Below are 12,644 nucleotides of genomic sequence, written 5' to 3'. Positions count from 1 at the left end.
TTATTACATTTATAATATGTAAATTTATATTATTTATTGTTCATATTCTATAAAATTTATAATATTATGTTTATTATAATATATTATATATTCATATACCATATAAAATATATATTTCGCTTGAGCATAAAAAAATCCGTTTCACAAGTACAAGATGGGTGCGGCATCCTTAGCCATGTGGAAAATATCTGGGGGCTTGAGTGTGCTGAAAGCCCAGTCTGAGAGAACGTGTGATGTGGCAGTCTGTGGAGCTGCAGGGAGCCCGGCTGCACCGAGGGGCCCTTTTCGGGGGTGCTGGCAGGACAGGAGGATGGAACTCCCGGCCTGGAGTCAGCAGGAGCTGACTCCAGATACAGCCTCGGGCACCAGCTGTGAGGCTGCGCGAGTCATTTAGCCTCAGTTTCCCCAGCTACAGAAATGGGGATCATAACACTGCCTTCTCCTCCCAGGGTGGTTGGTGGTGACAATAGGAGCGAGCGTCTGCAAAGCTGGGACCTTAGAGCGGTACATAAACACCAGTCAGGATGAAGAACCTAGAGGATTAAATGCTGAAACTGGGAGAGCTTAGTCTGCAGGGAAAGGACGGCAGGGGAGGGGCAGGAATCACAATGGGGTCCCAGGGCAAATTTTAGCAGGAATGTCACCAGGAGCAGGGATTAGCGGGGCTGGGCTTTGCCAAGGCGCAGGCGGGGCTGCGGGGAAGGAGGAGGGAGGAGACCCTGCAGAAAAAGCAGAGCCAATCACATTCCTCACCCCGCCCCCAGACACGCCCCCTCGGTCTGGCGGAATTACGTGAGCTGGCTTCCGCTCTTTGTCTGGCTGCTCTGCAGTGCGGGTCCCGGCAGGTTGGGCGTTCCTCCCTCTGCAGGCTCCTGGCATCGGGCGCTTCTCGGGCTCCCATTGAACGTGCTGGGCACAGGCAGGGGTAGCTCGAGGTGGCGGCGGCGGTGGTGGCAGCAGCGGGCGGTGGTGTCTCCAGCAGCGGGTGGCAGTGTCGGAGCATTGGCCGGCGGCGGGGGTCTGTGGCGCGGCGGCGGTGGTGGGCGTGCTGTGTGGCGGACTGCAGCGGGCACTGAGACCGCGAGGGTTCCCGCCCCCTCCCTCTCCTCCTCCTCCTCCTCCTCCCCCCTTCCAACCCCGCCCCTCGGGCCTATTTCTACGCTCCAGCCTGAGCCGAACCAGGCCAGCCCCCCTGCAGCAAGCCTGCTGCTTCGGTGAAGGGGCGGAGGGAGCTGCTGCAGCGTGTGGGGCGCACCGACAGCGGCAACCACGGCAGCGGGCGGACCCCGGCGGTGGTGTGTGGCGGCGGCGTTGGCGGTCACGGAGGCGGCTGTGGCCTCCCGTGTCAGGTGGTCCGGCGGGGCGGCAGCGGCCGGTGGGCCGCAGGGGCGGCGGCGCTGTTGGCGGAGGCGGCGGCGGTCGCGGCGGCGGCAGCGCCTGGACGGCCCAGGCGGCGGCTTGTGGCCTTGGTGGTGGCGGTGGCAGCGGCGGCAGCTGCGGCCGTGGCTGGACCTCCCGGGAGGTGGCGGGGTGTGGCAGTGGCGGCGGCGGCGGCCGCGGCGGCAGTGGGCGGACGGCCCCGACGTGTGGCCGTGGAGGAGGCCCGGGCAGCGGCGGTCCCCAGCGGGAGGCGGACCGCAGCAGCGGCGGCAGCGGCAGCGGTCCCCAGCAGCAGGCGGACCCCAGCAGCAGCGGCGGCAGCGGCAGCGGTCCCCAGCGGCAGGCGGACCCCAGCAGCAGCAGCAGGTGAACGGCCAGGCCAGCGGCCCCCAGCGTGGTCGGCCCAGGCAGCGGACCCCTGCCGCACAGGCAGGTGGCGTTAGGCGGCCTGCGGCGGCGGCGAGTCCTCCAGCTAGGGCCAGCCCTCGGGCACCGGCCAGTCCGCGGGCATCCGTCAGTCCCCGGGCATCGGCCAGTCCCCAGGCATCCGCCAGTCCCCAGGCATCCGTCAGTCCCCGGGCATCGGCCAGTCCGCTGCCGGCAGCAGGTCCTCGGGCTGCAGGAAGTCCCCGGCCATCGGCCAGTCCTCGGGCTGCAGGAAGTCCTCGGCCATCGGCCAGTCCTCGGGCCGCAGCGAGTCCTCAACAGGTGGCGAGTCCACGGGCTGCAGCTAGTCCCCGGGCAGGGGCAGTTCCTCGGGGGGCTCCTCGAGCAGCCACAGTTCCTCGGCCGCTTCTTCGGCCAAGCCGGGGGGTTCCTCGGGCAGCTGAAATTCCTCTCCCAGTTCCTTCGCAGGTGGCCAGTTTGCCGGTGGTGAGCTCGAGAACTAGCATGGATAAGAAAGACGATCTTTTCTGGGCCCAGGCGCGCTGCCGTCGTCGGAAGAAGATGCGAGTCCAGGCTCCAACAGTGCAGACACCCCTGGCAAAGACACCTCCTGTGAAGACACCCCCGGGGCAGTCAGTACAGCCCCAGGTGCTACCAGGACCTGAAAGTTCAGCTACAAAGTTAATTAAACAGTCACCGGCTCAGGCCCAGCCAGCATCGTGGGCCCAGTCAGCACCAGGGCTCCAGACAACCTCCCGGCTCCAGCCAGCCTCCCGGCCCCAGCCAGCATCCAGACCTCATTCAGCATCTGGGACCCAGACAGCCTCCCGGGCCCTGGTGATATCCCAGCCCCAGACAGCCTCCCGGGCCCTGGTAATAACCCGGGCCCAGCCAGTGTCAAAGCCCCAGACAGCCCCCAGGGCCCAGTCAGAATCCAGGGCCCAGTCAGAATCCAGAGCCCAGTCAACCTCCCAGACACAGTCCAGGGACACCCAGCTAGAAGAGGCTAGGGGTGGCAGTGTCGTGCCCTGGCGCAGCAAGGCCGAGTGGGACCAGGTGATGGTCTACCTCTTCTGCTCTGACACTAAATTGCAGAAGTATGCGCTAGACAGAGTGACTGCCTGGAAGAGCCGGTGTGGCAATAACCTTCCCCTTGCAGTGGCCTGCACAGCTGATCTGGTGAGGTGCAAGGTTATGGATGAGAACAACACTGTGGGCACCCAAGAACTTGTCTTTCTTTATGGCATGGCATTGGTCAGGTTTGTGAATCTAATAACTGAGCCAAAACAAAAACTCATCAATATCCCTTTGAGACGCCTGGCACATGATTTGCATATCCCAGAGTGGATTGTAAACCTTCGCCATGATTTCACACACAGGAAACTTCCCAGGTTGAATACTTGTCGAAGAGGTTGTGACTTCGTCTTAGATTGGCTTCGCCGTACCTACTGGTGCCGCCAGTTAGGGAATGACCTATCTGAGCCCTGGGATTCAGAGATGGATTTCCAGGAGGCAGGAATGGAGGGGGAAGAGCCAGCAGTATTCCAACCTCAGCTGGAGGATCTGCTTTCTAAAGAGGCCAGGAAAGAAAAAGAACTATATGAGAAAATCCGGAAAGTGCTAGTCTCCTATGAAGAAGAGCAATTTAGGGTGCTTAGAGAACTAAGGCAGCTGCCTAAGGCCCTCAAGACTTGGGCAAACTCTTCCACTGAGGTGGAATGGATGGTGTCAAAAATGAAGAAGTTGACACAGGACAATGGGACCCTTGTGGTAAGCATCTTGCTAAGTGATGGTTTCCTCATTCCTACTGCAGAGCAGCTGGAAGCTTTGCAGATTCAACCAGCAAGAACCATGAATCTGAGCAACCTTGTGTTGCCCCGGTGCTTTTCCCACTTCTGGCAGCCGCTTTTGAAGGGCTTAGAATCCCAGCCATTCACCCAGGCTCTCCTGGAAAAGATGCTCTCAGTGCTTCCAGAATTTGGAGACACAGGGATCCGACCAGCCTACCTCATCAGTTGGATCAGTGAACTGCTAGTGGTCTATGGCCCCCATGGGGAACACTTCACTTCTAGCCAGCGTGCCATCCGGAAAACATGGAAGATTGTATGCCACAACTTCTCCTTGGATTGGTCCCAGCTGCTTGATGTCTGTCTGGATTGTGCCTGCTGGGCCACTCCCCCCATCCTCCAACTCTTGCTCAAGACCATGGAACCACCCTTCCCCCTAGACACCCAAGAGAAGCTTATGTGTCTCTGTACCATCTACACCCAGGGTGGGAACCCAAACTCCAGACCCAGGTCCAGGGAAGGGTCTGTGCCTTTGAGGAGGCCCATTTACACTCTGGAAGACCTGCAGTGGCAGGTGAAGCAGTCTATGTTGATGGATCGGCAGAGGAGTTACAAACCAGGGGATGAGGAGGACACAGAGACTGAGATGGAAGATCTTTCTTCCAAGACAGAGAAAGAGCTGGAGGTTAAGCGGAAGCAGGTACGGAAGGTCCCCATGAGGGAGAGACCTGAGGTTCTAGCCGAAAAGCAGGCTGCTTTGAAGGGCTCTGCATGGCAGCTTTGCACAGATGATATAGACTGGAGTAAATATCCTCTGGGCAGGGTTCCAGGCCAGACAGATGACCCCAATGAACTCATGCTGGACAACTACACTCTGATGTCTGTTGTGGACCAACCTACAATCCAGGAAAATGACAGTTTTCCCCCTGAAGCAACATATGGTTCCACAGGAACCCCCGACAGGGAAGGCTTACTGTGGACCCAGAGTGAACTACATCGCATTAAAAGCAACCTCAAGTTCTTCTAACTTTAGGTTGGGATGGGTGGTCCCTTCTCCATTATGCTGACACTACCCCTTCTTTTCCCATCAGTACTGGAAACCAAGGTCCATTTACCCCCTTTCTGCCCCCTCCAGTGGATTTTGGTATAGCGTCACAGATGCTATCAAGTATTCCTGAGCCTTTCCTACACTGTACCTAGCCTGAGGTCTCCCTTTAGACCTCAAGCAATAGCCAAACACCAACTAGTTTATTCTGGTGACCCCTCACCACCCCAGAGCTCTGCTTGCTGGCACTGTACTATGATTAGTGCCAATCACTTGGATAAAAAACTTAACTTCTGATCCAGAGGAAACACAAAGGAAACTCAGTCATACAAGTGGCAATGACTTTAAAAAAAAAAAAAGGAAGTATTTTAACTCATTTAAACCAAATTTGTCCCTCAAACAAAGAATATTCCAGCCCTCTGGAGCCACTGCTGTATTGTTGACAAGCCACCACCCCTAGCTCCCTTTTTCTCTCTTACTGCTTTTTTAGTAATCCTGGCTTCCTCCTGAAGATACCTCCACTGATGGTAGCTCCTTTTCTAATCTCATCTCCACCCCCCAATAGTCAGCATAGCCTTACTTTCTAATGCCACTTTGATAATCTCCATGTCTTATCACTAAGAATTGATCTCTTTAAAATTCAATCCATCTTTTTTCATATCATTCTGCCCAAATTCTGTTGCTGTCATCTGCTGACCTCCAGGCAGTTGTTGAGCAGCTTTCCAGTTTTTCTCCATTTTCTTTTTTTTTAATTGAATTTTTTTTTCACTTCTGAATTCTCTACCTCCTCCATTACCTGTCCCCAGTCATTGAGAAGGAAAGAAAAACAAAGCCCATTACAAATATGTATAGTCATACAAAATAAATTCCCATGTTAGCCATGTTTAAAAGAAAATATGCTTAAGTTTTCGCCCTGAGTCTATTAGCTCTCCATCTAGAAATGAATAGCATACTTTATCATGAATCCTTTGGAATTGTGGTTGGTTATTGCATTGATCAGAATGCTTGAGTATTTAAAAGTTGTTTGTCATTATAATATTGTTATTGTATCAATTGTTCTTACTATGCTCACTTCATTTTTCATCAGTTCATACAAGTCTTACCAGGTTTTTCTGAAACCATCCCTTTCATCATTTCTCACATCACAGAAGTGTTCCATCACATTTGTATATCATAACATGTTCAGCCATTCCCCAATTGATGAGCATCCCCTCAATTTCTAGTGCTTTTCCACAGAAAGAGCTGCTATACAAATTCTTATACGTATGGGTCCTTTTCCTCTTTCTTTGATATTTTTTCTAATAGAAGAATATCTGGATCAAAGGATATGCACAGTTTAATAGCTTTGAGGGCATAGTTCCAAATTGCTTTCTAGAGTATGTAATTGGACTAGTTCACAGCTCCACCAGCAATGCATTAATGTGCATGTTTTCCTATAGCCTCTCCAGCACATCATTTCCTTTTTTTTTGGTCATCTTAGGTAATCTCATGGGTGTAAAATGGTACCTCAGAGTTGTTTTACTTCACATTTCTCTAATTATTAGTGATTTAGAGTATTTTTTCATATAGCTATTGGTAGCTTAGATTTCTTCCTCTGAAAACTGCCTGTTCATATCTGACTGTCAATTGGGGAATGGCTCCTTGTAAATCTGATTCAGTTCTGTAAATATTTTAGAAATAAGACATTTAGCAGAGAAACTTGCTACAAAGATATTTTTCCTCAGTTTCCTGCTCTTCTAATTTAAATGCACTGGGTTTTTTTGGGCAAAAACCTTAATTTTATGTAATGAAAATTATCCACTTTGCCCCCCATGGGTCATGAACTCTTTCCCTTTCCATAGATCTGACAGGCATTTTTTTCCATGTCCCACTAAGTGCTTATGATATCACTCTTTATATCTAAATCTTAATATCCACTTTGAGTTTATCTTGATATATGATGTGAGATGTTGGTCTGTACCTAGTTTCTGCCATACTGATTTTCAGATTTCCTAACAGTTTCTGTTGAATAGTGAGCCCTTACCCCAATAGCTGTGATCTTTGGGTTTATCCAACACTAGGTTATGCTCATTGTTTCTGTATAAATCTGTTATACTGATCAACTTTCTATTTCTTAATCAGTACCAAATTGTTTTAATAATTACATCTTTGTAGTATAATTTGAGACCTGGTACTTCTAGGCCCCCATCTTTCCCATTTTCTTTGTTTCCCTTGATATTCTTGACTTTTTGCTCTTCAAGATAATAATTTTGTTTTTTTTTTCTAGCTCCATAAAGTAGTTCTTTGGTAGTTTGATTGGTATGGCACTAAATAATTTAGGTTAATTATTATAATTTTTATTATATTGGCTCAGCCTACTCACGAGCAATTAGCATTTCTCCAGTTATTTAGCTCTTGTTGTTATTTGTGTGAAGAACGTTTTGTAATTGTGTTCATATCTTTCTTGTGTGGGTCTTGGCAGATAGACTCTCAAGTATTTATATTGTCATTATTTTAAATAGCTTTTCCCTTTCCTGGATTTTATTGGTAATACATAGAAATGCTGATGAATTGTGTGGGTATATTTTATATCCTTCAACTTTACTCAAATTGTCAATTGTTTCAATTAGTTTTTTAGTTCTCTAGGTAAACCATCAGATCATGCAAAGAGTAATGAATTCTCTTTGTCCACGTGTATTCCATTTCTTTTTCTTGTCTTATTGTAATAGCTAGCATTTCTAGTACAATATTAAATAATAATGGTGAAAATAGACATCTTTATTTCACTCCTAGTCTGTTGGGAAGGTTTATAGCTTAACCCTGCTACAGATAATGCTAGCTCTTGATTTTAGATACTACTTATCATTTTAAGGAAGTATTCATTTATTCCTGTGCTTTTTAGTGTTTTCAGCAGGAATGGGTGTTTTTTGTCATTTTCTGTATCTATTGAAATAAATGTGATTTTTGTTGGTTTTGTTATTAATGTGGTCAGCTATGCCTATAGTTTTCCTAATATTGAACCAGCCTGCATTCCTGGTATAAATCTATACTGGTGATAGTGTATGATCTTTGTGATATATTGCTGTATTCTTGCTGGTATCTTATTTAAAGTTTATGTATCAGTATTCATTAGGTTTGTAAAATTAGTCTGTAGTTTTCTTTATCTGTTTTAACTGTTTGGTTTAAGTATCAAGACCATATTTGTGTCATAGAAGGAATTTTGTAGAACTCCTTCTTTACCTATTTGTTTCAAAAGTATACGTAGTATTGGAAATAATTGTTCTTTAAATGTTTGGTAGAATTTACTTGTAAATCTATCTGGTCCTGGGCTTTTTGTCTCATGGAGTTCATTTAAGGCTTATTTGATATCTTTTTCTAAGATAGGATTATTTTAGTATTATGTTTCCTGTTTTATTAATCTGGGCAATTTATAGTTTTCAGATATTCATCTGTTTCATTTACTTGGCTTCTGCTTGGGCAAAATAGCTCCTAGTAATTGCTTTTAAATTCACCTGTTTCATTTTTGATGCTGACAATTTGGTTTTCTTTTTAAAATCAAATTGGCCAATGGCTTATATATTTTATTATTGTTTTTCAAGAAAACAGGTCCTAGTTCCTTAGTTTCATTTTTAAAAAAATTTTACATTTTGTTAATCCCTCTTTTGATTTTCACAATTTCTGTTTTGTTGTTTAATTAGGAATTTTAAAATTTATGGTTTTCTGATTTGTTTTTAGTTGTATGTCCAAATTCACTGATCTGCTTTTTCTCTCCCTGATGTAAGCATTTGGAGATACAAATTTTCCCCTAAATTCTGCTTTGGCTAAATCCCACAGGTTATTGTACATTATTTCATTGTTGTCATTATCTTTAATGAAATTATTCTATGATTTGTTCTTTGAGCCACCCATTTTTTTTAGGATTTAAGTTACTTAGTTTTCAGTTAATTTTCATCTAACCTTCAAAGCCCTTTTATTAAATGTAATTTTTATTGCATCATGATCAGGAAAAGACACATTTATTATTTCTGTTTTTCTCTTTTTCTTTGTGATATTTTTATGTCCTAATACAGAGTTATCAAATTCCTGGCCTGCGAAACTCCTGAGTATATAGTCCTAGCCAGATTAAAATGTAATTGGAAAGTGTTTAACAAAATAAATAAAAATACAGTAAACACAGATAATGCTGGTTTGTGGTTTTCTATGTCAATATGCCAGTTGGGGTTCTGTTTCTATTTTAGTTTGACACCACTGACCTAATATAGGGTCAATTTTTGTGAAGGTGCTATGTACAACTAAGAAATAGTTATATTCCTTTCTCTAACTTGAAAATTGGGATTCTCCACTCTTATGGTTTTACTGTTTCCTTCTGTGATTCACTTAGCTTTTCCTTTAAGAATCTAGGTGCTGTGATATTTGGTGCATGTATATTCAGGTACAGATAATAATTCTTTGTCTATGATACCTTTTAGCAAAATATAGTTCCTTTCTTTCTCTTAATTTAGCTTATTTTTGTTTCTGTTTTGTCTGAGATCATGATTTCTACCCCTGCCATTTTTACCTCATGTGGAGCATGATAGATTTTGTGCTAGGCCCTTATTTTAACTATATCTATTTTGAATGTTTCTTAAACAACATATTGTTGGATTCTAGTTTCTAATTCATTTTGTTATATTCCTCCATTTTTGAGTTCACACCATTCACATTCACAATTATGTTTGCTAGCTGTTTATTTCCCTCTATTTTTCTTTTTTACTTTGTCCCCTTCTGACTATTACCTCCATTAATCTACCCTCTTATTCCCAACTCTACTCCCACTTTTATCTTAACTTTTTTCACATCTGCCTACCTGTTGGGTAAGGTTAATTTTTGTACCTAACCCTGTGCATGTTTATTCTTCCCTCCCTGAACCAGTTCAGATGAGAGTGAGGTTCAGTTGTCTCCCATTTCTCTGACTGCTCATTTCCCTTGTGTACCCCATTTAGATGAAATAATTTCCCCCATTATTCCTCTCCCTCTCCAGGGCATCCTTCTTTCCCCCAAACCTTCCATTATTTTCAGATCTTCCAGACACAATAGATTCACATCTAAGCCTTCGATGTAATTAGATTCCTTCCAAGACCTCTAGTAATGATAAAGTTTTGAGGGGTATCATTTCCCCATAGAAAAATGGAAACTTTATTTAGTCCCTTACGATTTCTCAGTTGTGATTTTATGCTTCTCTTGAGTCCTGTGTTTAAATGTCAAATTTTCCATTTGGCTCTGGTCTTTTCATCAGGAATACTTGAATGTCCTCTTTCATTAAACACCCATCTTCTCCCTTAAGTATTATACTCAGTTTTATTTGGTAAGTTATTTATAGTTGGCTCCTCGAAGCCTCCCATTCCTTTATATGACAGCTGCTAAGTCTTGTATGATTCTGATTGTGTCTCTGTGATATGTGAATTCTTTCCTTCTGGCAGCTTGCAATATTTTCTCAACTTGGGAACTCTCGATTTTGGCTGATATTCATGGGGGTTCATTTTGAGATTTGGGGACGTGACTGGTAGGTAGATTCTTTCCATTTCTACTTTGCCCTCAGGTTCTGAGACATCTGGGTCATTTTCTTTTACAACTTCCTGAAATAAGATATTTAGGGTTTTTTTGATCATAGCTTTCAGGTATCCCAGTGATACTTATTATTTCTCCTTGATCTGTTTTCCAGGTCAGTAGTTTTATGTTGTTTTTTTTTTCTGAGATATTTTACATTTTCTGTATTTAGTCTTTTGATTTCTTTTTAAATTTCTTGATGTATCAGTGGAGTCATTAGCATCTGTTTGGCCAATTCCAATTTTCAAAGAGTTATTTTTTTCACTGTCTTGCATAATTTGCATTTCCTATTTTTTCTTTTACCACTATTACTTGATTTAAAAAAAAGGTATTTTGTGCTCTTTTTAAAACTATAACTCTTGTAGGAATTTTTGTTGGGCTTGTGTCCAATCTATACTGAAGGCTTTACTTGTAGAGGTTTGAATCCAAATTTCACAGAACAAATCCTTTTATTAAGGGGATTTATTTTGTGAAGTTTGGATTCAGTCAAAGGACTAAACTTGAGGACTTCGAGGGCCACATGTGGCCTCAAGCCTGCAGTTTCCTCACCCCTGTTGCAGCCTGTTTCTTAAATTTGGACTTTATGTTAATGGTGGACTCTAATCACTTCTGGGTGGGACATTTGGCCTGAGCCCCGAGACTTTTCTTTCTGGAACTTTCACAATTCGGTTTGGAAGTTTGTAAGCTTTAGTGATCCCAAAGCCATATGATCTAGGGAAAAGTCTCTTCTCTACCCTCTTGGTCTGAACCTTGCAAGTTCCTGACCCAGGTTGGAGTTTACTAACTTAGGCGTGGTTGAGCTGCAGTGGGCTGATGTGCTTGGTCAGAGGCTAGAACTGAGCTGCCCCTGTATTCATGGTTTCAGAGCCACACAGTGTGCTCGGTGTTCAGCTAGGGTCTCCTTGTCCTGGATCTGTGACCTGGGATTGGGGAATGCGCAGCAGAGACGCCAGACAGCACCTGTTTTGACACCTGGCACTAGTTCAGGGATCCCCTGGGATTTTTTTTTTTTTTTACCCCGGTGCTTTGTCTCAGCTCCTCTTTTCTGGGTGCTCGAATTCCTGCTATTGGGAATTCTAGGGAGAATTTTCTGGGTTGTTGTGGAAGGTGCTGTGTAAACTAGGCAAAATGCTTCCTTTCCACTATTTTGACTTGACCTTCAACTGCCTGTTTTCAAAAAACCTCTTCTCCATCTCAACCCTTGAAGAAGACAAACTTCATGCGCATGTCCCTTTAATTTGGCCACTCGGTTCATCAACCTCCTCTCTAGCCAGCCCTGTTTTCTGATCACAGACCAATAAATGCCTTTCCGTCTCTGACTGCCTCATTCCTTCTAAACCTGCTGGTTCCTCAATTCTTTCCAGTTCTCCCCGCTTCCCAGTCCCTTTCCTTTCAGTTCATTTCAACAGACCAAGGGGTTATGAATTATCTTAGTGGACAGAGCAACTAAAATGATGCCTCTTTGAAATGCTGGATCACGTAATTAAGTTACAGAATAATACAAGTAAAATTTTAATTATGCCCTCAGTGAAGAGAAGGCATCTGAGGAATAGTCCGGTATGACGGAAGGCTTTGGGTCTCACCTAGGTGTCCTGTCAAATCTCCTAATTTTTCTGAGCCTGGTGTCTTCCTACCAGTCAAGAAGCATTGAGCAAGCTCCTGCTGTCACTCCAAGAAGCTAACCTTGTAGAGAGTGAGGAGTCCCGGTGTCCCGAGCCTTGGTGCAGGGCCCTACTTTACCAAGCCCACCCCCAAACCACCCCCCGGCGCGCGGTCAGCTCCCTGAGGCTGCAGGTGCTGAGCGCTTAAACCAGGCGGCCCCGGGCACCCTGCCGGCTCACCGCAGGGGGGCTTGCAGAGTCTTCACAAGTATGGGTGTCGGCATTTAAAATCACCTTTTAAGCTCTTTTACATTTGTAGCACCGATAACAAATAAAGCTTTACACCGCACTACGATTTGGGGAGAGTAAACGCAAAGCAGGCAAAAGCCCGGCGGGGGGAAGGGAGGCCAGAGGCTTCGAGCTGAAGAAGGTGCCCGAGAGCTCGGCCGAGCCCAGGACGGTCGTCATCCCCGGGACCGGCCAGCGGGCGCGCACCTACCGCCGATGGGCCAGAGCGCCAAAACTTCGCCCCCCGAGGCCTCTAAACTTGCCCGAACCCGAAGCTTGCCGGAGCCCTTCCCACACTGCCCCGCGGCGGAAAAAGGCCTGGCTCCCAGAGCCTCGCCTCGCCTGCGCCTGCGCCACCCCGATCTGCGCCTGCGCCACCCCGATCTGCGCCTGCGCTGTGAGAGCCGGGGCGCCGGCAGGGCTCGGGTGGGGAGAGGGCCTAGGCAGCGTCACGGGGGCCGCGGCCCGGCCGGGTGACCAGGCTCGGCCACGCTTCCACGCTCGGAGGTCGGGGCCTAGAATCTCCGCCGCCAGCATGGTGCGCTGCAGCTGCTTGCTCCTGAGGAAGGTACGTGTCTGGGCGGCGGGGCT

At 46.3% G+C, this 12,644-nt stretch overlaps 1 protein-coding gene and 1 pseudogene across 2 annotated transcripts in view; both read left to right on the top strand.

Annotated features, from left to right (window-relative positions):
- Positions 1-1,869: 1,869 nt before the first annotated feature.
- On the top strand, positions 1,870-8,759 carry LOC140532731 (ribosomal biogenesis protein LAS1L pseudogene; annotated as a pseudogene).
- Positions 5,096-12,644, top strand: part of GTPBP10 (GTP binding protein 10) — a 31,596-nt gene continuing 24,047 nt past the window's right edge. For both annotated transcript variants that reach the window (XM_072651535.1, XM_072651533.1), the window contains exon 1: positions 5,096-12,621. In XM_072651535.1, the coding sequence (XP_072507636.1) occupies positions 12,589-12,621 (33 nt within the window). In that variant the 5' untranslated portion in view covers positions 5,096-12,588. The remainder of the gene's footprint in view (positions 12,622-12,644) is intronic.

Source organism: Notamacropus eugenii, chromosome 3, assembly GCF_028372415.1.
Source record: "Notamacropus eugenii isolate mMacEug1 chromosome 3, mMacEug1.pri_v2, whole genome shotgun sequence".
NCBI lineage: Eukaryota > Metazoa > Chordata > Mammalia > Diprotodontia > Macropodidae > Notamacropus > Notamacropus eugenii.
The sequence above is the reverse complement of the archived record's forward strand: the minus strand, read 5'-3'. Positions and strand labels throughout refer to the sequence as shown.